General features: G+C 37.3%; 1 protein-coding gene across 1 annotated transcript; it reads left to right on the forward strand.

Moving 5' to 3' along the window:
* Positions 1-27,113, forward strand: FAM91A1 (family with sequence similarity 91 member A1). The gene is made up of 24 exons (XM_079299783.1): positions 1-241; positions 1,982-2,066; positions 2,734-2,885; positions 3,696-3,753; positions 5,284-5,351; positions 6,600-6,713; positions 7,723-7,813; positions 10,077-10,139; positions 11,222-11,328; positions 12,081-12,119; positions 12,225-12,337; positions 13,234-13,352; positions 13,771-13,883; positions 14,089-14,175; positions 14,596-14,728; positions 15,382-15,530; positions 15,918-16,052; positions 18,196-18,309; positions 19,215-19,287; positions 20,469-20,618; positions 21,105-21,212; positions 21,471-21,594; positions 22,635-22,704; positions 24,037-27,113. The coding sequence occupies exons 1-24, from the start codon at positions 170-172 to the stop codon at positions 24,211-24,213; spliced, it is 2,514 nt and encodes an 837-aa protein (XP_079155909.1). The 5' UTR covers positions 1-169; the 3' UTR covers positions 24,214-27,113.

Genomic DNA, 27,113 nt, shown 5'->3' on the forward strand with positions numbered 1-27,113 from the left:
TCCGGGGCGGCGCGGGCAGCGGCCGGGCGGGAGGCGCCGGGCCGGGCCGGGCAGGGCAGGGCAGCGCAGGGCGGCCCCGGCCGCAGCGGCTCCTTCCCGGCGCTGGGGCCGCTCCTTCCCGGGCCGGAGCGCCTCCCGGCGGCGGGGCCCGCGGCCCGGCCTGCTCGCCATGAACATCGACGTGGAGTTCCACATCCGCCACAATTACCCCTGGGCCCGGCTGCCCGCCAGCGTCAGGCAGGTGCGGGCTGCCGGGCTGCCGGGCTGCCGGCCCGGGAAGCGGCGAGGGCGCACGGGGCATTCGGCCCTGCCCTCCCCCGGGCAAGGCGGGCGGGCCGCGCGGGCTGTGGGGCTCTCTGTGGGGACAGGGCATATGAGGGGTGCACGGCCCCTGTGTGGGGAAAGGGGGCTCTGTGCGTGTGCCTGGTGTCTGGGGAGAAGGATAAGCGAGCGCTGTGCTCTGTGTGTGAGAAGCGGGCGGTGTACGCGTGTGTGTGTGGCCCCAGAGCAGAGGGGTGGCTCGGGTGCCTTGCGGTCCCAGTGGCCACAGGGGGATGTGGGATCCTCAGCTTGTGCAGGTGTAAAACAGCCCAGCCATCCCTTCTGCCCGTCCCGAGTGCTGGGAGCCGGACAGGTGCCTTCCGAGCCCTGTGCAGCCCCGTGTTTCAGCAGGCAGAGAATTGTTTGCTGCAAGCGGCTCAGTGGAAAAGAAAACCTCATTAAATTTTGACTGCCGGGATGTAATGGGCCTCTGATAGCAAAGGGGAGGTCGAGTTGAGAGGAGGTTCTTGTTCCAAAGTCTTACACTGCTTTAAGGCAGATGCTGTTAAACAATTCCTGCTCTTGCACAGAGGAAGGGTGGAGAGGATGAATAGTCGCTGCAGGCCACGAGTAATGCAATTGCTTGAGTTTTGAGATTCCAGGAGCAGTAAGAGGAGAATAAATGCTGATTTTTCTTTCCCTGTCCATCTGAGTGCCATATTGTTGTCTTTCTGGTTCAGGATAGAAAATATTCCAGTATTTATTGCATTAAATGTAACTTCAGGAATATTGTTTTGTCTACTTCAGTGTTAGTATAGTCCTCAATATTTTCGTCCTTGAGCAATCACTTGGCTCCCTCTTTGGGTATTTAATCAATTCCAGACCTTGTCTCTGATAGCTGGTGTTGCTCTTCTAATACCTGATTCTGCAGTTTGTGTGCAACTTTCTTGTTTATCCCATATGTGCAGTCAAGTATCTTTTTGTCAAAGGATCTTGTAGGATGAGCATCAGTGAGGGAACCAGGAACGGGAATAGAAAAACCAGACAACTGACATCACTTGTTGCAGCTGCAGAGTAGAAGAGTAATATGGGGAATATGGAGGGGGCAGTTCTTGAAATAAGGCATCTGAAGCATGAACCAAAGTTCTCTTTTTATCTTCTTTCATGGTAGTCAAGTAATGTGCTGTGCTTGTTCCTTAATCTTGTGACCTGGGATCACTTGACAGTTTTTTTTTTACTTCCGCAAAACTGCAACTGGAGCTTTTTCCCGTGTTGGTGTGGGTTGTTTTTTTTTGTTTTTTTTTTTTTTTTGTGTGTGTGTGTATGTGTATTAAACGTTTCCTAGGTGCAGCAAATAAAGCTTCACATCATTCACCATGGCTTGTTTATGCTACACTAATTCTGGGTAATTTCTCAAGGCTGAATTGCCACTGAATGCTTGGTAAATGTTTGATGCATCATGTCTTTGATTTGAAAATTAGATGCTCCCTTTTTATCAGAGTGGTACTAGGAAAAAATAATCTAAAAATGATTGCTTAAATATGCATCCTGTGTAGAGGCCTATTTAAACGTATTTCTGAACTCAGGGAGAGACTAAAGGTACTGTCATGTTGAAATGAGCAACTGCCTGCATATGTTTCCTTATAAGACACTTGGCAGTGGTTTAACTAAAAGGTGGAGGGTTTGTACAAGACAGTTAAAAGGCCTTTATGTTTTCAAGGGTCTTGGAAACTCCCAGAGGGAATATGAAAGGCAGGTCGTACTCTACAGCATCCGCAATCAGTTGCGGTACCGGAATAACTTAGGTGAGTAAAGAAGCAAAGTAACTTCTGATTCCTGCCTCCTTCTTCTGCTTTACTGTAAAACTACAAGGACAAGTCCAGTTCAAAGTTCCAGTTCTTCCTTCCTTGAAAATAAATGCTCTTAAATAAGAAAAGCATGAAAAATCCTGACTTTTGAGTCCATTTGGCAACTTTTCTAGCAAAGCCCTCTTGAAGTTTACTGAGTTGTCTGGTGGAACTGAGTTCCTACTGTAGTTCTGGTGTTATTTTCCAAGAAATTTAAGAGATGTTAAGAGAGGGTTTGGCTAGTTAAGCCTGTCCCTAGGTGAGATGCAGGCAGTTACCCTGACTCACAGGAGACTTGCTTGCAGACTTTCAATTTAGTTTATATTAACTGAAACCGTTTGTCTTCCCAAAGCAGATAATAATTTCAGTAATTAAAAGATAATTTTCTACAGGCTGCATGAGTTCTATCTCAATGGGCCACTTCCTGGTAACCTTTTAGATAAATCTGCTCCTTGAAGTCTCTGAGGCTACTTGCATCACGTGTAGAAATCCTGAATTCCTTGCTCCACTACTTGACTTGTAGTTTTCTGTCAGTTGCCATTATGCTATTTTTAATCCTTTGTTTGTAACACTTTTTTAAAAAGTTGAGCATCATAGAACATTATAACTTTTTCTCCCCTTGTAGTTAAGCATGTCAAGAAAGATGAACGGAGATATTATGAAGATCTGTTAAAATACAGTCGAGACCATCTCATGTTGTACCCGTATCATTTGTCTGACATCATGGTAAAAGGTCTGAGGGTAACACCGTTTTCCTATTACACAGGCATAATGGAGGTGAGTGCAGAACTGTGGTGGGAGGGTGTTTTTCTCTCTCTGGAGATGTTGGTAATGGCCCAGTGATGCATACAAGCCAGTGTCAGGTAGTTTTTTTGGTTTTGTGTAGGCCTACCAATAGGTAAAGAAACAGTAAGGAAGGTTTGTACAGAACTACTTTTACCTGCAGTGTTTTCCCTAATGCCCCATTAACCTTTCATGATCTGGACTTTTGTCATGTGGAGCTGGTGTGGGACTTATTCTGAGACCAGACTTTCTCTTTTGATATTTGAGATTTATGAGTCTTAATTTAAAAAAACCTGTAAAATAAATTTCTCATTTTAACCATATTGGGATTTTTTTGAGAGGCCTGAAGCAGATCTGTTTTTATGAGAACAAGGATGGTTCTGTTTTCTGTCAGCACTCTGGCAACCTTCTTTTATTTTTTTGGATATTTGAAGTGCTCTTATTTTATTTTGTATGTAGTGATTGCAGACATAATGAATTAGTTGTTTATTTTATTATTAGTTAACAATTCTGTGTGCTGGTTTATTTATGTGAAGAGAAATACAGACTTTATGCATTGGCCTTTCAGCCAACATTTTTCTTTGCAAAGCTTACATTAAACAGAAGTCTCACATTTTATGTATTTAATTTACTGTGTAATGATTAGTCAAATAATTGTCAAGTTTAATAAGGTAACTGACTTTATTAGATCTGTTTAAATTTCATTTCACTCTTAAAGTAAGAAGGATAAGCAGAATTTTGGACCTTTGTCTCTGAAACTATGACTTTCTTCTTGCAACTTAGAAGTTTTATTTTCTTTTTAAGGATATAATGAACAGTGAAAAAAGCTATGATTCTTTACCTAACTTCACTGCTGCTGACTGTAAGTATTACCTAGATGATTTACTGCTTTCAGTGAGAGAAATAAGGAGCTTCTGAGAGTGGATTTACAGGCATCTACTTGCTTGAATATAAGCATGTGAATGAAGGTGTAAAAAAATTTAAATAGTGGTTTTAAGGAGTGTGTGCTCTTCATACAGAGTTCTGTCTGTACAGGCAGGACTGGAATTGGGCTGATTTGAGGCATGGTACAAAACTTTGCCTCCTCCTTGCATGTTGTGCATTCCTGTTTGCTTGCACTTCCCATTGATGTACATCAGCCAACTGAGCTGCTAGTCCATTCCTAGTCTGCTTTTTGTTGGGCAGAAGACTTTAGCAGGACACTGAGAGGCTGCTGACACTCCTGTGAACTGGCATCAATGCAGATTGAGGGATGATGTATCAGAAAAGAGATGCAAGAGGATCTGGTATTTTATGACACTCTGGATGTGCCAGATGTTTTATCTATTACACCTGGGTATGGGATGGGAAGCTTAGGAAAGCAAAAACCTTGAACCTGGCGGAGAAGAGCAGAGTAAGATCAATAACCTACTGAGAAGTCTCATAGAGCAAAATGTAAATTGATAGCACAGAGAGGTAATTAACCTGCCACTGAAACGTTATCTATAATTAACAGGTAATTCCTTGCCTTTGGTATGCATTCATGAAGTTCTTTTTAAGTATAGTGTGTAGTCAGGTGAGGAGTAGCCTGCAGCCATTGAAAACATTGGTTTTGGTTTTACAAGGATATTCTCAGTTAACTGCTGGTTAACTGTGTAATGTTAGGGGAAGCAGCAGGGAAACAGATGAGGAAGAATTTTCCTCAGCACCATTTTGCTTTTTGGAAATCTAATGTTACTGAGGAGTTTGATGAAAGAAAAGCTTTTCCTGTTTTTGTTTGATTTCTGTTGCCCCCAACAATTCTGTTGTCTTAGCTGCAGATTAGTGACCACACTGTAATTTACTTAAATGTCCTTAGTTACATTTTTTCATAAATACTAGTGTTGAACTAGAAAGTTTGAGTTAAAGTGGAGACAGAATATGGTTTAAGGAATAATTTTAAATCTGTTTGTGGTTCCTTAATGGTTGAAGGTTAGAGATTATGGAATTAAATTTTGATTCAGTTTAACTCAACTATATCTTAATCACATTCCTTAGAAGATTAAGTGACCTTTTGTTTCTAATTCTTAGAGTTGTAATTCAGTGCATGGCATGGACTTTTTTAAGGGAAAGAAAAACGATCACTATTAACCTGTTGAGTTGTTGGGAGTATAGGAGGAGAGGAGTTGGATTATTACCTGCTATCCTGTGACTTGAGTGATAGGGGATTCTTTTTTTTTCCCCCCTTAACCTGTGCACAGTGGAAGAATGGAAATGGACTATGGAATTAATTTGGTTCCTATAACTGTCCTTTTATTTTGGACAAGATAAATAAAAATGTTACTTAAGAAAAAGGTCTGATTATTTGAAGAATGTTTAGTATGTCTTAATTTTAAACCCTTCTAAGACAGATAAAACCTTACTTATTTTTCAGGTCTAAGACTTCTTGGCATAGGAAGAAATCAGTATATTGATCTAATGAACCAATGTAGGTCTTCAAAAGTAAGTTTGTCTTTAATTTTCCCTTTCCTTTACCCCTCTATCCCTTTCCCCCATATTATTTCATGGAATGGAATTCCATTAATTAAATTGAATAATTTTCTGACCCTGGTTAGTTTAATAGTGTGGCTAATTGAGTGTGATGTAGTATTAATTATGTTTATTTTGTATATGTTGTTAATTATAATATGTTTCCTCAAGTTAATGAAGAGGTTTTTGGCTTAGAATTAAAGTATAGTAATGGAAAATGTATTAATTATTACTTTTTAATTTTTGTTAATCTTATATTTTTGGAGCTGTGCTTTATGATACCAGATAACTAATGTCTCCTGGGCACTATAAGCAGGGAACAATTATACTGGTTCTGAAAGAATTATTCCATGTTTCTATGTGTGCCATTGAGATCACAGTTGATTCTGGAACAGTGATCCCTCTAGGTGTAAATTCTTGCAGCATGTAAGTTTTTCTCTAAGACAATGCTAATGAGTGCACAGACATCCTTGGATATGAACAGCACTCATGGAAAGCACTGTGATGGTTGATAGAAATAGAGCCTTTAGTTTGCAACACTTCTTTCCTTTCTTCAGGGAACTCAGAATTGCTCTTGCAGTAGCTTCATAGTCCTTTAACTGAAAGGTTAAAGTCCTGTAACTGAAAGGTTGAACTTACCAAAATATGCAGCTGATAGTGAACCAAGAAGTAACAACTGCAGTGAAAGAGAAGCTATTTAACTCTATAAATAGTGTCCTCTGGTTTTTCTTTAATGGATTGGCATCCACTGTATTTTTTTATCACTGCTTATTGAGAATGTTCTACTTTGTTCCTTAAAGTAAATAGAATATGTTCCTAAAATGTGTTTTTTTGAAATCAGTGAACTTCTTTAAAATACCATATTTCGATACTTGTCCTCTCTTACCTTTTCAAATTAGAAAATGTCACAAATAGTTTAAATTTGGACTTGATCCTAATACAATGGAATAGTGTGGATTTTAATTAGCAGCACCTAAATATGGATGAGTTTATGGGAAGATTTAACAATATCAGATGGAATTTTTTTCCCTTTCTATTTACATGTGATATGAGAGAGGAGAGAAACTTTTGCTAAATGACAAGGCTAATAGCATGTGTGTCTGTAAATATATTGTACTTAAAAATGGATGTTTATACAGATCAGATTTTATAGAGATAAATGAATGTCTGTGCATGTGAAGGGCTCTTTATTACTATCTCAAATGGACTGTACCACTGCAGAAATTTTTCAGAAGGAAAACTGCCCATGATCTGTTACCTGTGAAGCCTGTGGAGATCACTATAGAAGCGTGGTGGGTCGTGCAGGCTGGCTACATCACTGAGGATGACATCAAGGTAGTGTAGTATGGACTGCATCTCTAAATCTGGATAATACTGGTAGTCCCTGAAAGCAAGGGCTTTCTTTCATATGAAATACACACAGATTATGTTTCAAATTTGCAACAACTCTCCTATGAGTATGTTAGAGATTGGAACTAATGCCAATTGTGATGTTTTCTTTGGCATATTCTGCCCTCTCTCCCCTTTGTTTTTTCTTCACTAGGTACAGTGTAGAGGTTTGCATCAACCAGTCTGTGATAACTTAAAGTGCATAATCATATATGATTTGTAGGGAACAAGCAATAAAGTATTTTTTTTTTGTTTTTTGAAATTTCATATTTAAGCCCTGAGTATTCAACTTCACTGTAATTAGTATCAGAATGGCAGTTTGATACATATTTTCTTTGCTTCTATTCTTTGTGTCTGCTTAGTTTTTCATTGTTTGCAGGTAAAAAGCTTGTGAGATGACTTACTGTTTCATCCTCATTCTGCTTTCATTTCTCACAAGTGGTATTTTTACAGTCATTTGATGTGAATTTATTGTCTTCTCTAGAAGTTTTTTGTTTAGATTAGAACATATTTAAAGCAGTGATGGAATCTCTTTTTTGAAATATCTTCAGCTACTTACATATGGACATTCAGCAGCCCAGGGTAGTTAATTTGTAGCCAATTACTTTGATATTGTATTTGGCCTCTTTCTAAAATGATTCCAATTGTGTGGCTGAATACCCAGTTTGGAAGTTTTAAAGAGCAGATCTGTTATACTGTAGACTTCACATGCCAAATTCTTGTGCAATTAATTTCCTTTCCTAGAGCATGCATAATTTTGTGTGGGGACAAGCTAAAAAATTCAGAGACTTTTAACAGGAACCAAATATTTTGACTAGGAATGTGGGTTACTCCCTGTACTCTTATATTACTTATGACTGATTTGAGGCTTAAGTGCTTAGGAGTTTTTTGAGTGGTATTAAGTTTCATAGACTCATTTCTACAAGAAACTAATACAAATTGTTTTTTAACCTAGATTTGTACTACATCAGAGAAGTCTGCTATTGATAAGATAATTGATTCAGGTCCTCAACTTGCTGGTTCATTAGACTTCAATGTAGTTCACAGTAAGTTTTAATGAACATTTCTGATTTTAGATCTTGCTTAGTAAGTTCTAGTAGTGTCTGGAAGCTAGGAATAAAGGTGATGTAAACATCTGAGGCATAAAGGAGAGTTGGAGGGAAATATTCAAAAGCTTGTACAGACTGCAGTTTAGATCTTGTAAATGGTTTAATGGTGAACAATTAGCATCTCTGTTATTGCTCTTTTATTGTTTGAGTCAACAAATTCTTTCATTAGAAGCTGTCAGTAAAGATTGTGGGAGAAGAGAATGTAGATGAAAACAAGAGAAACTAAAATTAAAACGGTTAGAATTGGTAATCCTGAGTAATTAAGGTGCACTCCTTGCTTTTCAATTGAGAGTATTTTAGATTTTTCTGCTATTTTAATGTCATAAAATGGGGCTGTCTTGTTTTCACAGAAATCTGCAGCTGTTACTGGCTTCCCATTTCACTGTAACAAGTATAGACAAATCATATTAGGGAGTAAAAATTCACTGATAAAATCCTCCTTGAAAATTCTTGTCTGTAGGGGCTTGGCTCACTACAAGCACTCAAACCTGCACAATACAGTTTTAATGAGAAATTGAGGCAGATTTTCTTTGCCTGTTACTGGGCAGGGTAAAACAGTTACAAAAGTCAGGTAGGTGAAATTCATACTCTTGAGGGGATCTGAAACAGTGTAAGGCTTAATAAAATCTGAATTCTAAAACCATTTTAAAATTTTTTTTTTATAAATGGCTGGTGTTTTTGGAGAGTGTTACAGCTCAGATTGAGTAGGTTTATAAGGATCTAATGTATGGAAAAAGAATGTATATACAATTAATGTAATGGGACTGTGAGAAGGATCATATTTTCTGGGTAAAGAGGACTGCTAAGTCCAAACTATGATGCCACCAGTACATTTCAGGTGTATAGATAGGGATATATCAATCATAGGAGCTGAATCTGGAGGAGAGACAGTGTAAACCACACTTAGCATATTGATGACTTGTAATGTCATCCTTACCCATTAAAGCTGGTTTGTTGATACACAACATTTTGTGAAGCTGAGTATGTTACTGCTGGAGCTGAACAATGAATCAGCGTGAATCCAAGTGATATGATGGGTTAATGCAGGCATTTTATTTAAGATCTGATTGAGGATGGTAATTTAACTAGATACACTATAGTTGTACAAGCACACACTGTAGTTGAGCTCTATGTGTACAAAACATCCTGACAGTTCCACTTCAGGTGTTCAGTAGCTCTTCACCTGAGGTGAGGGCTTTTGGTAACCTCACCACTGCTGTAATGAATACAGTGTAGATGCACTGATCCTGGGTAGCACCAAAGAAACCACAGACAATAAACTTGGCTTATTTTTGCTGTGCAGTTCAGCTTTATGCATTTGCTATTTAAGTATAGCTAATGTTCAAGCTGCATTTAAATAATGTTTTCAGGCACATGGTGTGATTCTTGGGGTATGCTGTGCAGGGCCAGGAGTTTGGCTCCATGATCGTGATGAGTCCTTTCCAACTCAGCAAATTCTGTCATTCTATGATAGTTGTTACACTTAGGCTCTAAAGATAACCATGCTGTAATTTTTTTCCCCTTTCTTAAGAACTTTTTACTGGCTTCTCTGCAGAAGTCAGTTGAGATGCTTAGTGTTTAAATCAGTTTCAAGGTGGGAAAGTGCATTTTAAATGTTTACCATATTGTTGTCCTTGTATGCATTGTCTGTCTATATCTGCTGCAGCTTTGCTGATTCTTTGTGCTGAAATGCACCAGAATTTCCTTTTGCAGTTGTGTAAACAACACAGTGTGTGGCAAGGAGGTGTAAGGGCAGCCAGAACTGATGTATTTTAGTTTGTATCCTTGCTACCAGGTGTGACTTCTGGTCTGAGTAGCCAGATGTAGCCCAGCATCCTCAGCTGACAAAGTACAGGGATTATGGTGAAAACTACGTTAACATTTGGGCAGAGATTAGCTTGTGTTTCTTAAATGGAGCTGCTTTAATCTGTGATCATTTTGCTGTGCTGTCTTGGAAGTACTTGTAGAGTTCCAAGTGTGCTACATCAGGCTACAGGTGAGGAACTCTAGGGTGCACCTGGTTGGTATTAAGGGTGGTTTATTGATCTGTGAATTGCAAAGAAATACTCTACTGGGGATGCTGTTAGGAAAAATTATGTAAAATCTGAATTTGCTGGTGAGGAAGTCTGCTTTATATTTTCTGTCTTTTGAATTTTTTTTTTTTCTTTTTTTCTAAAATGTTTTCCTTTTACTTAAAAAGGTTTGTATAACAAAGGATTTATTTACCTTGATGTACCAATATCCGATGACAGCTGTATTGCAGGTAAGTAAGTAATTCATGTTTTTATACCTATGTTTTCTCAGTTTCCTTTCAATTGTCCTGTAATTCTCTGTCTTGGAAGCTTCTTGTCTGTGTACAGGTGCATGCCCAAACAAAACGTTTGAGCTGTGGAACTCTTTACTGACTTGATGTTTTCTATCCTATTAAAGCATCTTTTTTATTGTATATAGGATTTATTTCAGCTTGAATTCTTAGGTTATATTGAATACATATTTAAGTAAGATGAGATTCTTTTATGGGAGTCATGGCATTAATTAATAAGTTTCCTCCTACAAGTTTGTAATGAAAAAGAAGAATAGCATAGAGAATTGTGGTTACCTTACCAAACATAAATAGGTTTTTGACTTCTTTTCAGACAGATGTAAGGTTTTATTAGGTACCAGTTCTATTCTTCATGGGTATTGTCACCTCAATTAGTCACAGACTGTGCGTGGAGGCTGTGTAGGAGCATAAACTAGCACAGCATGTGGGCTGGCCTTTGTGCAGCTTGTTATGTTGTGAAAGGTCTCAGGAGTTTCTGAATTCACTATAATCTGCAAAGGTGTAAGTTGTTTGGAACTTGGTCATATAAAAGTACCTGGCATTGCTGTATAGAGATCACTTAAGTGAAAGTCCTCTAAATGCAAGAGGCTTACTGCTTAGATAATTGCTCTGGAAGTGTCAGTTCTGGAATATGTGGGTGGTGTGGGTTTTTTCATGTCCTTCTCCAATAAGTCATGATTTAATCTCCATCCACATTATAAAATTTTATGGGCGAGACACTGGAAATTAGCTGTTGTTGATGAGCTGGAAAGTGCAAGGTTATGATGGAAGGTAGCATGGCTTTAGTTTCTGTAAGAAAACATGTTGACAAGCATTACTTTCTTAAGGAGTGGGGGAATTTTAAAAACCTCATATGCTGTCTTCAGGTTTTTATTCTTTGTGCCTTCTTTATTCTTTGCCTGGAAATCATCAGAATTGCAGGTACAATGAAAACTGAAGTGTAAACTAATTTTTCTGTTTTAGTACAGTTTCAATAAACTAAGTTACCAGATTGTAATTTTAAAAGTAATTCTTAATTTCAGTGCCACCACTCGAAGGTTTTGTGATGAACAGAGTACAAGGTGATTACTTTGAAACACTACTGTACAAGATATTTGTTTCAATAGATGAACATACTAATGTGGCAGAGGTAAGTAAAACTTAACCTGTGTCAGGAATATGTGAAAGTGGCCCAAAGCACACTGATAAAATACTTAGAGATACTATTGATATACAGTGATTTTGCTTAGACATACTGTCAGGCTTAAGATGCAACCTGTAGTTTTTAGAGTGCTTCTGTCTTGAAGCAGTACCTTCAGTTCAGTGAAATAATTACATTAACTGGAATGAATTTATACAGAGTTGACTAAAGTAGGCTTTTTTATAAGTTAGAACTGGAACAAAGTCTGTTTTGCTAATGTGAAAAAAGTTCAAGTAATTTTTTCTTTGGCAGCGAAAGCGCACAGGGTGTTGGCTTAAAATAGGAATGTAGCTTTTGCATAACCATAGTTTGAGTATGAGAAATATGTTTTCATAAGGTCTTCTCAAAACTTGCTGAATAAATATCTGAAAAATACTTGTTAAATATATCCAGGACTTATTTTCCTCTTTGCATGTCTTCTGACAAACATGACGAACTTTAAATGATACGTGCATGGTTAGCCTGGAAATTACAAAGTGGAAGATAGACTTTTATTTCTTCTGCATGCTTTCAAGTGGGACAGTTATGAGGTTTCATGCTCATTTTTCATCATCTTTGATGCAGACAAAATTGCTTCTACCAGTACAGGCTGGGTTTAGAAATAAGACAAATAAAAAGATGCCACATCCCACAAACAGTGATTACCTACCCTGTTAATACTGTATTGCTGACTCATCTTCTTGTCTTTTTTCATTTTTAAGCTGGCGAATGTGTTAGAGATTGACTTATCTTTAGTAAAGGTATGTGTGTATAATGCATTTGTTTAACTGGATACAGAAAGTTCACTGTCTTGCAGCCTTGGTTTCATACAGCAGTTCCTTACTCTGTGTGTGTGTGTTCTGCAGAATGCTGTGTCCATGTACTGTCGGTTAGGCTTTGCTCATAAAAAAGGCCAAGTAATAAACCTGGATAATCTTCATCCGTCATGGAAGAATGTTCCTTCAGTAAATAGACTGAAGTAAGTGTCTTTACTCTTTCTTAGGCTTAGTTTTCTCATTGAAGGGAGAACTTGCAACATCTGGTTTTAAAGCTATTTGTTGCTTTTTTTTGACTTCTGCAGTAACAAGTCTTACTTGGCTTTGTAATGTGTATAGTGGCAAGAATACGTGATCCTCATGTTAATCTGAGGATGAGGAATGGTAATTCAGTCTATAAATTCAGAGTACTCCCATTTGGTGCTGTTACTTAGTATTGGCTTTTTGGCCTTTAGGTACCTAATTGCTCACTTTTCCAGTGGATAAATGTGCACTTGTTTTAGACTCCTGGGCCAGAAATAACAGCTGTTAGTGTGCTATTAGAGAAGCTATGGCCCTTGGCACTGCTGACAGTGAATGTGTGTATAAAGTTTGCTTGTTTGCTGTCAGGACCCATTGCAGTTGTCAGTGACACTCTCATGTAAGTGTGCATCTGTATCACTTCCCAGGAAAGTGCTGTTAGTACCAGTCAACAGAGTTCTCCAAGTTGAAAGCCAAGTTACATTAATTAGGAATTGTTAGGTGCTTTTAGTTCAATGTCTGCTAAGCCTTTTAAAATTAGTGCTATGACTATTTTCTTTAATGGTTTTTCAGACTGTGAGAAAAAGTGGATTAGATTTTTTCCATTGGATTCTTCAATGATGGTGGTTTGATTTTTAAGATCTTTTCACAGTCTGGTATTTTCAGCCCCCCAATAAGCCTTTCCACTGAAGCTAAAGCAGGACCCTGAGGAATATTAAACTTGACTGATTTAGGGCTTGGACATGTTGAAAGGCATGTGTTGGATATGCCTGTGCATGGACTGCTAGCTCTGGAAGGCAGAGATACTTCTCTGGTGCTACAGTGACCGATAGATGTGGATTTTAATTCACATTAATAGGAGTACTTTGGATCCTCAAAAGATGCTGCTTTCATGGGACAGTGGGGAAAACAGAAGTCCTATACAGGAAGCTGGGTCATCAGCCACAGATACAGATACCAACAGTCAAGATGATCCAGGTTAGCACTAACAGTAAATTTTAATACATTAGGATTAATTATTTTTATATTTATAGATTGGCGTAGGCTGTTAAGAGGTCTAGAAACAAGTGAAACACAGATTATGTAGATCCTTTTGTCATATGGACAAAAGTGGGGGAGGTGGTGTCTGCTTCTTGGTTTAAGAGACTTTAATTAAATAACTTCTTTCTGAAGATGAGACTGATCTGTATTGTGGATATAAATTTGACACAATGATACCAACTTCTGAATTAAGTTAATCAGTAGTTTAGTAGTAATAAGGGAATTTTACTTGGTGTGGTGATAACTAAATTTTTCCTTTTTTTTTGTTCTTTATTATTAGATTTGATTAAGCTTGATGATAATATTTTTGAATAAAACAAATGTGATCATCTGCTTTCTTTTTGTTTTCTGTTAGCTGAAACAGCCAGTGTGAGCAGCCTGAACTTGTCCAGTGGACACACGAAGCGCATTGCTTTCCTGTTTGATTCTACTCTCACTGCCTTTTTAATGATGGGGAATCTCTCACCAGTATGTCCAAATTGTTTGATGTATTATGCCAAGAATAAATACATAGAGCTTTAAATTACTTTGACATCAATATAATACAGCTTTATTTAAAAAATAAATACTAAGAAAAATCTTCTGTATTATTTGTTAAGTAGTAGTTTTGCTTATACAACTTCTAGTTGCCCATTCTGTTCTAAAAGAAGACAGTTTTGTTTTGTTGTTCCAGAACTTGAAAAGTCATGCAGTCACTATGTTTGAAGTTGGGAAATTGTCAGATGAGAGTCTTGACAGCTTCTTGGTGGAGCTAGAAAAGGTAAATTGTTACATATTTGACAAAATGTTTTTCAGTGCTTTAAGTGTTAAAGTGGCCAACTCCACCTTCTGAATACAATTCTAAAATGACAACTGTAGAATCATATAGAAGTGCTGTTAATTGCTGCATCATTTCATGCTGGTCAGGATGACTGGACACTTCTAACCTTTTACCTAAAGAATGAGTCATTGTTCTGATTTATAGATACTGTCTTTGTGTACTTTTTGACCATTCCACTAGCATGGCCAGGACCTGCTTTTCATTTTATAGTTGCTGTAGATCCCCTTTGTATACAATCTGCAGGGTTATGACTCAATTACAAATCTTTAGAATGCTAATTTGTTCATCTTTGCTTTGGTGTGATTGATCCTTATGTAAAGAAGCTGCCCCTTGTGTGCATTTGTTTTGTCTCTTGTTTAGGTTCAGAGCACAGGGGAAGGGGAAGCACAGCGATACTTCGATCACGCCCTTACGCTGAGAAACACGATACTGTTTTTGCGGCACAATAAAGATCTGGGGGCTCAAGCTGTACAGCCTGATCAACCAAATAATGGTACTGTGAGCCCTTCTGGAAATCCTTCTAACTTGGTTTACTTATCTGCCATGGACTCAGCTTTCTGCCCTTGCTGCTCTTGTAGCAGTCAGTATCCTACTTGTTTGAAAATATTTAGAAATATTTTTCATCATCCTTTGAGCCTGTGTTACTGGATTTGCTTGTTGAATGACAGATTTGGTTGCCAAGGCTTGCACTTAAGATCCAGAGCAACAGATTATAGTGTAATGAAGGCAAGAAAAGCTGAGCTTGAGAAAGAGATTGTTTCAAATCACATGCTTCTGAAAGCCATATAGAAGAGTCAGCTGCCAGCTGCTCTTTTAAAGAAACATTTTTCAAGCCATGAAAAAGAATGCGTTCTTCTAATGGGGATAAGTTTTTATGTTTTTCTCTTAGTTATCTTTCTCAGCATCTCTGTGTTTATTTCCTGTATTCAGTTAGTTGGTGAGGAACTGGGTCAGTGTAAGACAGCTCTGTATGCCTAGAATTGATAAAATTTTGTACATATTAAAATTCAACTCAATTGTTTAAATCTTCACTGGAGAAAATACTGTATTCATAGCTTAGCAGAGAATGGAAAATCTGATATTGTAGTTTGTGTTTGTATGTTCCATTTTAAGTGATAATTTAAGAATCTTGTATTTTGAGCATAGGCTTCCCCTTGGACCTGTTACGATGTGAGAGTCTGCTGGGTTTGGATCCAGCTACCTGCAGCAGAGTTCTCAACAAAAATTACACTCTGCTGGTTTCTATGGCACCACTCACCAATGAAATTCGACCTATTAGCAGCTGTACACCCCAGGTGAAAAAATTTATCAGATGTCCCTTTAAAGTCACAAAGTTATTAGCATGTAGAATATCACTATATTTAATCTAATAATAAATGTTAAGCTGAGGAAAAATGTGAATATTTAGTACATTAACTTTGTTTAACTTATTAACAGTTTTTCTGTTCAAGTTAGAGTCACTGACAGATATTTTGTTCTCGAGTTTAGATTCATAGAAACTACATTAATGTCATCTTTCTTTGGACTAAGTACCTAGAATATAGTGGAGAAGTACATTTGTACTTCAGTGCTCAAAATTTTAATTTATATTTCTTTGAAACTATTGCTTCTTAAATTAAATCTATACGAATGATGGTTGTAATCTGAAGTTATTTCTAATCTCTTGAATAATCTCTCTTCAGCATATTGGGCCTGCAATACCAGAAGTCAGTTCAGTTTGGTTCAAACTGTATATATACCATATAACTGGACAAGGACCACCCTCCCTATTGCTCTCTAAGGGAACACGTCTTCGAAAACTCCCAGATGTTTTTCAGGTAGTCTCTGCATGGATTTATTTCCTTTGCTTCTCCAAGTGTTCCAAAGATATGCTGTATGCCATTTAGAGATAACAGTTGAAGTCAGAGGTACAATTCACTATAGATGGTGTTCCTTTTCTAGAAACAAGTTTTATGTAGCATCTTGATTTATTTTCTTTCAAAGTTCTGGAAAAGGAATGTTACTTGTATCTTGCCCTTTGTCAGAATGTGACTCCAGTGTATTTAATGCCACCCCTTTCAAGTTTAGTGTAAAATGTGGTACTGCATTCTTAAGGCTGCTTTGTTAGCCTATCCACAGAGAGTGTTAGAAAAATGTAGAAGAGCTGTGTGAAAAGGTGGAGACCTAGTGTATTGTGCTTTTTTTTTTAGCACTGTGCAAGAAATATCACTTCCACATATAATTCTGCCTGGTTTACAGGATGACTAGTATGATCACTTCCAGTTTTTCCAAATCTGTGCTGGAGACTTTGGAGTTATTTGCTGTAATCCTCCCTGCAATTTTAATGAGAGAATAATTTAATAAAGATTACGTTAGGTTGGAAAAAAGGTTTTCCTGTCCTCGTAGCCCGACTTGTAGCAGTGTCTGGAACCAGGAAGTAGCAGCATGTTATGTAATACTTCCTTTAAGACCTTTCCACTCTCCTGTATATTCTGGTCTGGAACTCCCTGGCTGCATGTGATTCTCTGTACACAGAGGTTGTGACTTGAATTGTTGGCTCTGCACTGATGACTTGATTTTTTCAATTCTTTCCAGCCTGGAATCCACCTAATGTTTTAGTATCCATACAGTGCTTTGGTAAGGAGTCCCACAAAACAGCACAGGATATCAACTTTTACCTGAAAGATTTCAGATAGTGCCTTCTCCCTTTCTGTTTCTGGGATACTAATAAAGACAAGTGTACCACAAAGGAGCACTACTGAGTATTCTGTATACTAGACAAATGTAGGTGGAAGTGGCCATGACAACTTCTATCACAAACTTGTCTGAACCAAAAAATCTTTGCATCTGTTGACTTTGATTTTAAGTGCTGTGGACATTTAGCAGTGTTTGGGTCTCACTGCTCACAATGGAATTTGTGAAATAGTATTGTTCAATTTTATAATTGCAGAGAGGCATCTAAAGTTTTAGTCTCATTTTTTTTCATTCTGTAGATACATGAGGAACTAAATATATTAGAAAGGTTTGGAGGCATTCAGAGAGAGTGCATTCTTTAGTGTACCTATACCAGCCATCTTCTCTAGCACTAGAATTTGTAGATTCCATTCCTCAAACCTTTCATGTGTCCCTTCCCTTTATGATTTCAAAAATTTTGTGGATGCCTGTGTTTCTAAGATTTCCTGTAAGATCACATAGGATTAAGTGAATCAAGTCTTCTAGAGCAGAAGGCATTTTGTAATGCCATTGGTGATGGCCTTGATTCAAACCCTAGTTTGTCTTTAGTTTAAACCACTGTAGATTTACAGATTGTGCACTTTTTTTAGTAAAGATGTATTCAGTGTGGTAGCCTTGGAAAACTTCAGAATACTGCATGAATTTCAGAATGCTGACAGGACAGATTTTCTTGAGCTAAATCATCTGCCAGTCTGGATTTTTTTTCCTCTATGGGAATATGAGTGCTTCTTTCCTGCTGCTGTTTTGTGATGATATTTTCTTAGGGAACTGTCAAGATACTCCAAGAAATCTTATAGAGATGCAGTGGAATTCAATCTTGAAAACAGAATGTAGAAAATTATTTAGTGGTTTTGTCTTCCTGTTCCCCACCTTGGCCTTGATAGATGTTTTGGGGATTGATTTTTCTTTGTTCTTTGCTGATAGTTTATCCAGCTTATATTTTGCTTTTAAATTTATGTGGGATTATATTGATCTCCTGTTTGCTAGAAGACTGCTGCAATAGCCACATACTTTTATAGGTACTTCCTGTCCAAAACAGCATCTAAACTTAGAGGTTGGCAAACTTCTGTATTTACCAAGAATACAAACATGAGTGATTCTTGGTTCCAAGTATAGCACCATAGAGCTGTAGTTAGCTATGATAACTTCCTAGTTGTAATGATATGCTAATGCCTAACTCTAATATTTCAATTTATGTGCTTAGATAATTCATTATTACTACACACACTGTTAATTTCTCTCTTCCAGGGTTATGATCGATTGCTAATAACATCTTGGGGTCATGACCCAGGAGTAGTTCCTACTTCAAATGTGCTCACGATGTTGAATGATGCTTTAACTCATTCTGCTGTTCTAATTCAGGTAGAGTGTTCTCTATAAATGATGAAAACCTGCATAATTTTTTGAGTTAAGCTGTTCTGTGGCAGGGCATATTAACAATGTAGAAGAGCTACACTTTTGCCAAGAGCTGAAAAATAACTTCTGTAGGCAGTGCTGCTGTGATTCAGGTTAAGACACAGGTTTTGAACTGAATTCACATTATGTATGTGTTACTGCATTGTGGGCAAGCATAATGAGTTTTGGTAGCTAAAGTAGGGGAGATAGGAAACTGGGATGAAAGTGAAGGGTCTACCTGATCCTTTTTTAGACAGCAGTGACACAAGGTAACTGGTATTATGAGGTGTAACTTAAGAAATACAGCTTTTCAGACTGCTTGGTATTTAGCTCTTACAGTAAAGTATGAACAAAACATGCTGTTTATCACAAATGGCAGAATAGCTTGGGTTTTTCTATTTGGAAGAATTAAAATTGTTTCCTCATCGGTTTCTTTGGTTCAGCTGAACTCTCAAAATTAATCATTTAAATAAATAGATGTTTAATGTTGTAACAAACATAAAATTACACGTTCTCAAAGGCCAGCATGTAAGTAGCCTGTGACTGCTGAAAAATATTCTATATGCAGGGGTGGGAAGTCCCTTTTGCTCCTGAAGTTCTCAGCCTTTAGAAAATACTTTTCTAGCCAGTAATTGGACAGAAAAATTGCTCCTGTTCAATGAAATATTACCTCACCATGTTTACCACATGCATTTTAAGGGGAAAGGTGGGGTACTTTAATTATTTCAGCTAAGCAAGATGTCTAATGCATAAATACCTCCATTTGCTTGTTTAATCAGCTTGGCTGGTACTCCTTAAAAGGGAGCACAAGTAGGACTGAGCTAAGCTGATGAGTATTTTTTCTGTTCCTAATTTAATTTCTTGATGTTCAGGGTCATGGCATGCATGGAATGGGAGAAACAATGCACATACCTTTCCCTTTTGATGAAGCTGAGCAACAGGGAGGTAATGGATCATCTTCAGTGTAATTTCTACATTACATTACACAGCTGCTCTACATCACCTTATGCAATAAGGTTGCAATAATCCTTTTAAAACAAATTCTGTTGTTTTTATGAGTTGTATGAGAAAATGGAAAGTTTCAAATGGTTGGCAAGTCTATTCTGAGCTTAGAGATATCACCTTTCCCTTTCTATCTTCCCTGACCTAATTAGAATGTGTTTTCTGCCCTCTCTCATCTCCTAACACAGATGTAAAGAAGTAACTTCCATGAATACCTTCAAATTATCCTTTGTGCATTCTTGCATACTAACTATCATATTTATTAACTACATATATAATTCTTCCATGTAATATGTTGAGCATTTCTTAACTGTAAGACAGGTGAGACCAAAACTGAACAAACTTGCCTTGATTATTAGCACCAGAAACCTACTATGGAGGTTTTTTCCTCAGGAAAAGCTTTGTTAGCAGAATCTATTCCTTCAAAGTCTGCCTAACTCAACTGATTTTGAAATGCAGGAATTTACAAGTTCTCAATACTCTTTGACGAGTAGGACAGAAGCTTTGCATAGTTGAGGCTATAACCTCACCAAGTGAGAGCTGTCAAGTAAGATTACTGCTTAGAAAAGTCTAGGCCAAGTAGAAATAAAACTGTCTTCCTGTTTTAGTCTTTACTAGGTTCAAAATTAATTACTATTATATTTGCTCTCTTTGATAATGTCTGGCTTTTCATCCAGTATCAAGTTAGAAGAAACCTTGAAGTTAGAATCTCTCAAGTTCTGATATGAACAACTCTGTGTTGAAATTTCTTGTTAAGCTCTAAGGCTGTATTCTAATTCTTCAGAATTTCAGATATGTGAAGCATGTATCTTGCATTGCAACTGCCATAAAAGACTGGCACTGAAAGAGCTGAACCTTGCCATTTCTGCTGTCTGAATGTATCTATGCAGGAGAGAGAGATTGTCTTTTGTTTGTTTTTTTCTTTCTCCTTGGCTCTATTACTATACTATAAAATATCACTTCATGCTTGGTGTTATCCCGTATCTAACAATGTGATCACTAAGATGGAGCATTACAAGAGGAAAATTCCTAATAGAAAACTTAACCTAGCCTAGAGAGAACCACATGATGATGGGGGAGGTCTCCTTTAAAGTACATTGGAATATGTTTTGTTTCCTCCTTAGACTTCTCCCGTGTGAACATGGGCATTCATACAGCTTTAAAAATACTGAGAAACAAAGTGGACTTGCAGCATTTTTGTGGCTATGTCACAATGTTGAACCCTTCAAGTCAACATGCTAACAGAAAGCTGAGTGATGCTTCTGATGGAAGAGGTTGGTTACCAATAATTGTCTTTTTTATCTGTGTCCCCTCAATTTTACATACAATGACTTAAGCAAAGGTGAGCAAAGGATTGAATTCTTTGATTTGTAACTACAAAATACTATCCAACACAGATAGGAACCCATTTTGAGTGTAAATCTATTGGCAGTAGGCTTACTTCCTAATTGTGTTTTGAGACTGGCTCAGAAATACCAAATACAGATTGGTAAATGACTGAACTAGAACAGTCAATAAAAGGAAAAAAATACTCTTTTAAATATTAAAAATAGATTTTTAATGTTAATCATTTTTATATGCCAGAGTGTAAGCTTTCATAAGTATTGAGGATCCCTAAATAACTCTTCAGACACAAAATGAGTTAGGTCCTATGTTGCTCCCTATCCCTTCTGCCAGTTTTATAGCTTTATACTCCTTGGGCAAAGTGAACTAAACTTCTATTCATGTGCATGTTTATGTAAGAATTTCTTTGCCTTTAGGAGAGACTGAACTAGCATCAGGATCTGATGTAAATGGGAGCACAGAATCATTTGAGATGGTAATAGAAGAACCCTCAATGGATTCTGCAGTCAAGCAAAGCCTTGAAGGTAAAAACATGACAAGTGGTTTGTACTAAAGATTACCTTGTTTTTAAGGATCTGAATTCATTGTTTGTTTATTCTCTGGGACAAGTCCAATGCAAAATTCCTCTTCAGATTCCCTTAATATTTGAGCAGTTCATTAAATGACCTGTCTTTAAAAAGCATGAACTGTCTAGTGGATCCAAATCTAAAATTTTGTTCTCAGAATGAGCTTTCTTGCTTTCTTTTTCTTACACTTTGGTTCTCTTGTTTTTCCTTCTCTAGGACCCACAACTGAACTGGAATGGGTTCCCCTGGAATTATGCTTTGGTATTCCACTTTTCAGTTCTGAATTGAATCAGAAAGTCTGCAGGAAAATTGCCACTCATGGATTATGTAGAAAAGAAAGGTGAGCTGTAATTTATTGGTTGGAGGTTTAACAGATGTTATGTCTGGAGCTTCTGCAAAAAGAGATACCTACAACTCAATGACTATACACCAGAACTGAGCTATGTTTATAGAGTAGCTAATTCTCATGTGTAAGGGAGATATTTTTTGACTCATAGATGCATGCAACTAGTCCTCAGTTGTGGTAAGATTAAGATTAGGCTTTTTTTTTATGGTTTATGTAAAGCAGAAATTAATTCTTTGTTGTAAACTGTCTATGAGCAGAGCTGGAAAAAAGTAAATTTGGCAGTCTTCCTACTCATTTTCCTTTCCTAGCCTAGCACAGGTTTTTGGTTTTTTTTTTTCTTCCTCTTAACTGTTCTGGAGTGGGGTAATGCTTTGATATAAAATGCATTTAGCTCTTACAGAAATGTTCTTTACTGTTGGTATCATCCTTGGTAAGTTTAGTCATGGCTTATGATCCAGTTATCTAATGCTTTTTACTGCAGCTTTGCTTTATGAAAGATTATTCTTTCAACAATAGGATTTTGGTGTTCATTTCTTTTGTTTTGTGGGGGGGGGGGTGTGGTGGGGCTTTTTGTGGATTATTTTTTGTGGCTTATTTTTCCCCTAAGGCACAGTTCTGGAAATCAAAAGTAAGGCTGCTTGAAAAGAAGGCTTAAGACTCTTATTATAGTAGTTGACCTGCTTTTAATAATGTGTCACTAATAAACTTCTTAAAAGTCATGTTACCAGACTGTCCTAGATTAGAATGAGTCTAATATATTACTTATTTTACATAAAATAATATTTTTCAATTGCAATAGTTTCATTTTATTCACTGTAAATGGTGTGGAAAATAACTTTTACCTGACTAGACTCAAGATCAGATGAGTCAAGCACCTCCTCAGTGATGACAGTATTATCAAGCTTTATGTGTGAAAGCTTTTGTCACATGATATTAGATACTATTGGAGTTATTTATGAGCAAGTTATTATGGGGATATTATTGGTAAAAATCGTGTACCTTGACTATAGCTTATTTTCTTTTGTTTTTTACAGCCTTCAAAAACTCCTACATTCCAGTAGAAAGCTGTCTCTTCAGGTCCTTAATTTTGTTCACTCATTCCAGGTAAGGAGCAGTAATCCAGGTGTTAATTGTTCTGTATGGTCTGTGATCCCTTTCTGCCATGCCCTCTTACTTGCCTTTCTTGGGTGTATGAAAACATACATGGTTTGTTTTATTTGTCTTTTCTTTACATGGTAACTGTATTAAGCACTCAAGTGCTACTTGAAGGACAAAGCAAATACTTCTCTATCCCTTTTCTAACCTCGTTTAATACTTGTCTCAACTCTGTGGTTGCTTCTGGTGCATAATCATTTTGTTTTTTATGGCACTTGCTCAGCAGAGTTATCCTTGACTCTTCCTGTTGTAACACAGCCTGCTCTGCTGGTTATGTGGTGGCTGCTTGGATATGTTGGAGAGACTTACTGCAAGCCAGGGAGATGCTAAATTTTTCTGTCTCTCAAGTCAATGTTTCCTCTGAGTAAATAAAATTAACATGGATTTCATGCCAATTAATTTTCTATTTGTCCTAAGGTCCTTTAGACATTAGTATTCAATGAGTATAAATATGTAAAACTTCATACTCAGTGAGTATGAGTTTTTTAGGAGTGTAGATAAGAAATAGGGATCTTGTGCAGTAAGTAAAGAGGAGTGCCTGATCTGCAGCCTGATCTGACTCTGCATGGAAGCAAGCCATGTCCATGTGTAACATGGAATGTTGCTTATCTGCTCTGGCTTGTGATACTTTTCTCTCAACTCTATGTTTTCAGTAAGGTAGTGAATTTGTAGGTAACTTAATCTGGTTGTATTATAGATGGTGTCATCCTAAAACTGTCTCCTGATAAGCACATTGGAGATTCCCAGTAGGTTCAAAGCCCTGAAATCAACTGTCAGTCTCAAGTGACTCCTGTCCTAATGTGTTAGATGTTATCTCTGAAATACACTTTTCTAGATGATGTCCATAGAAAGGGAAAAAAAAGGTGCAGATGTGAGTTATAGGATGAGAAAACCAAACTTCTGGCAAATAATGCCTCTCAGCATGTGGTCAGGTAATTACCTCCAAATACATGTATCCATCTTAGCATGGTAAGGATACATAGCAGTCTGATAGATGTCCTGAAGATTTTAGAGATTTCCATTCATTTTTTCTAGGTCTCTTAAGTTTTAAGTCTCCAGCTTCCCTGAAGGTTTCTTGGGAGCCAAATCATATATACAAAGATACAGCTGAGGCATCTGTATGCTTATTTAATTTTGCTTATTTTGTTTTTACTTCCATAATTATTTGATATTCTTTGGATTATAGTAACACACTTCAGAAACTAAAAGTGTATTTGCATATTAGATCAGCCTGTCATATTCTTTGTTTTTAAGACATGATTTTCTTAATTTTGCTTCTAGGAAGGTATTTCAACCCTGGATCAGCTCCATGATGCTGGTTCTTCAAGTTCACTTCTGCAGCCAATTTCTGCAGACATGGGTGTTCCTCTTCCTGCCAAGAATCTCATGTTCAAGGAAGGTGTATTATCTGAATGGAATGGATGGGCCCCTTCCTCAGTTTTTTTCAACCACACCTAGGGAGCAGGTCAAATAGAGGTTCTTGCATTGATCACTAAATGCCTTCTATTACAGTTAATTCCTAGTGCCAACCACTAAGAAGTGTACTGCTGCTGCAGCATAACCCGTGTAAGAGTAGTGTTACAAAAATGTGTTGTGTTGCAGTATTGGGGAAGTACTTAAACTGTCTAGAACTTGTTACTCATTACTGCGTATCTTGCTGCAACAGAGAGCTTTTTAGCTGTCAGCACTATTTTTATCTTGAGACAATCTTTCTTTTATAACTGAACATGCCCTTTCTAGGCTTTCTGATGATTGTTAAATTTCTATGCTGTCACCACAAAATTGCAATAGTAGTTTTCTATGTTCGTTACTCAGACATAAATTCTGTTTAGTTTTGTACTGTATTACTTTCTGTATAAAGGTGAGAGATTTGGCTCTTCCTCTGAAAGCTCAGTGATACCAACTGATTAAATAAAAGTATCATGATGATATGGGGCATTAAAGATTGTTGAATTCTGAGTTCAGCTTAAGTGGGGCCTTGACAAATCAGTACAATGGAAGGAGGAGGCTGGGTTAGTGCAGACTCAATGTCCTGCTGAAAATCTAAGGCCACTTTGAAGATGGGTGGTGCACTTCCATCTCTGTCAGTATTTGGTAGAGGTATGGAATTGTGGAAGATCTGAGGTGGTTATGTCTGTTCACAGAGTTCTGAATCATAATGGATTCATCCTGCTCTTGGTATGAAACCAGGAGTGTCTGAGATTTGATCCCGCTGGGAATCTTCTGCTGTAATTTGAAGCTGGTGATGATTCCTGTGGGCAAAATCCTGTCGTCATAAATTGAGTTCAAGGTAGATAACTAGTTCTTCCAGTTGATTAATGTTTGAAAGAACAGAGCTCTTGATTTTTCACATCAGTTGTTAGCAAAGGAAGATAACAGCAGAGGATGTGAAGACAGATATTTCAGTGAATCTGTGTTCCTTGAACTATTAACTGTTGATCATGAAAAAAATTAACAGTAAGCTTTTTCATCTCAAATTGTGTTCTGGCTCTATTTGTAGGGGATAACTTTATGTAGCATGACTTTACTTTGCTTATATTAGGTATTAACAACTTTTTGCCAGCTTAAAGAAGTCTGTTCTGTTTAGCACACGAGAAGGATGAGCAGTGTAGTTTAAGATTGCTCTGCTAACTCCCTTCTTTACTAGAACTGCCTTGTTTTAAATAGTCATAACTGAAAATGAGACTTAATCACCCTGTCATTACTATCTGCAATACACAGTGGGTCAAGGATCTGTGGCACAGATGGTGTTGAACAGCAGCAAGGAGAAAAATGACAACATTTAGGTTTGTATCCTGTTCTGCATTGAAAAAACATGTCAAAAGCTTCAAAAGTACAAATGTACAAATGTATAGGATAATGCAGTGACTTAATTTACAACTGCGAAGATCTCATTCTTTTTCACTGGCTTTATGTATACATTCCTGAAGTGTAAGCATAGGACTTGTGCTCTAAGAAACTGGAAGTCTGTCATACTTCAGTTTGCTCAGTGCTGCTTTCTTACATCAATTTGGTTCTGGAATTTTGCTAGCAACAGCTGAACTTAGCATACTGCATATATCACAGTTACATTACCCATATAAAGTTGATCATTTACACTACTGTGACTTTTTGTACTGGACATGTATACTCTCCATAGTGGTTTTTAAGTTGCCTTATTTCCTTCAAAATAAATTGAAGAGGAATTGGATGTCAATCTGCTAGAAATGGCTGAGAAAACCTTTACTGGGAGAATTATTACATGGAGATGAAGCCAATACCTGGCACTGCAGAGGAGTTAAGCAGTAGTGATGGCTTACACTTTCAGGGCTATAGATGTTACTTTAAGTGCACCTGTGAGCTGCAGTAGGTGAGCTAGTTTGCTGTATTGCATTAAATTTTGCCATGCACTATCTGTACTAGTATGTAAAGTGATGATAGTGCAAGTTGTATGAAAGTTTGAAAATAGATGAAAACTTACTGTTCTCACTGCATATTCTTCAGTGTTGCTAAGTGAAGGATATTATCCTTTGTTATTAGGTTGTCTAAAGTTTCTCAATAAAAGTAGCCTGCCCTACAGAGTTGGTTAATACCCATAAATCTTACAGTTAAAAGTAAAAATTCCACGTGTTGCAGTTTTTTAGAACTCAAACCACTCTAATTTAGGGGCTTTGGCACTAGTTTAGGAGCTCAAATACTCAAATCTGCATATCTGAAGTTTACTGAATAAATTGCAACCAAAGAAGTCTATTGAAATTACTGAAACTCTGCTACAGCACCAGTGCTTGGGATGGTCAAGAGGCTTCAAACTATGTGACTTTTGTTTTAAATACGATGTAAAAACCCAACAGGTCTCAAAGTTCTTCATACCAAAAGAATCTATTTTATATGGTGTTGCAAATAAAGACAAATTAAATCAATTTTTTTTCTTCAGGTAGTTTTATTGACCGTGGGGAAAATCACATGCATTACACATTGTAAAGCTGTGTTAAGTTTCTGTTTCAGCAAGATTTTTAGCTTGCAGAAGACAGCTTGGCTTTGTGCTCTGGCACAAGTAGTACTGAAGCTAGATGGATATACCTAAAGATATTCAGGAGCCAGCTAAGAATTGTGTTATGTTTGTTTTCAGGTTTTTTTTGATCATGATTTATTGCACTTTTTTCCTTCATTGTTCTCAAAGTTTCCCTTACTTTCTTGTTCAGTGTTTCAAATGGTTTGTATTTTGAAAGTTTTAAGTACAACTGTAACTGAATACAGTTGTGCTCTTCTAGTGTGACATTGTTTATATTACACATTGAATTGTACAAAGTCTGTGTTCAATTAAATTATTGACACATGTAACAAATGTTTACAAATAAACTGTGGTGTAGGTCAAACCA

The sequence above is a fragment of the Erithacus rubecula genome, assembly GCF_903797595.1.
Source record: "Erithacus rubecula genome assembly, chromosome: 3".
NCBI classification, from domain to species: Eukaryota; Metazoa; Chordata; class Aves; order Passeriformes; family Muscicapidae; genus Erithacus; species Erithacus rubecula.

Excerpts from the sequence above, each read along its gene's own strand:
- FAM91A1 (XM_079299783.1), top strand. The coding sequence starts at position 170 with ATGAACATCGACGTGGAGTTCCACATCCGCCACAATTACCCCTGGGCC. Across the intron at positions 5,352-6,599 it reads ACCAATGTAGGTCTTCAAAA|AAATTTTTCAGAAGGAAAAC; the intron begins GTAAGTTTGTCT and ends GTACCACTGCAG. Across the intron at positions 22,705-24,036 it reads ATTTTGTTCACTCATTCCAG|GAAGGTATTTCAACCCTGGA; the intron begins GTAAGGAGCAGT and ends TTTTGCTTCTAG.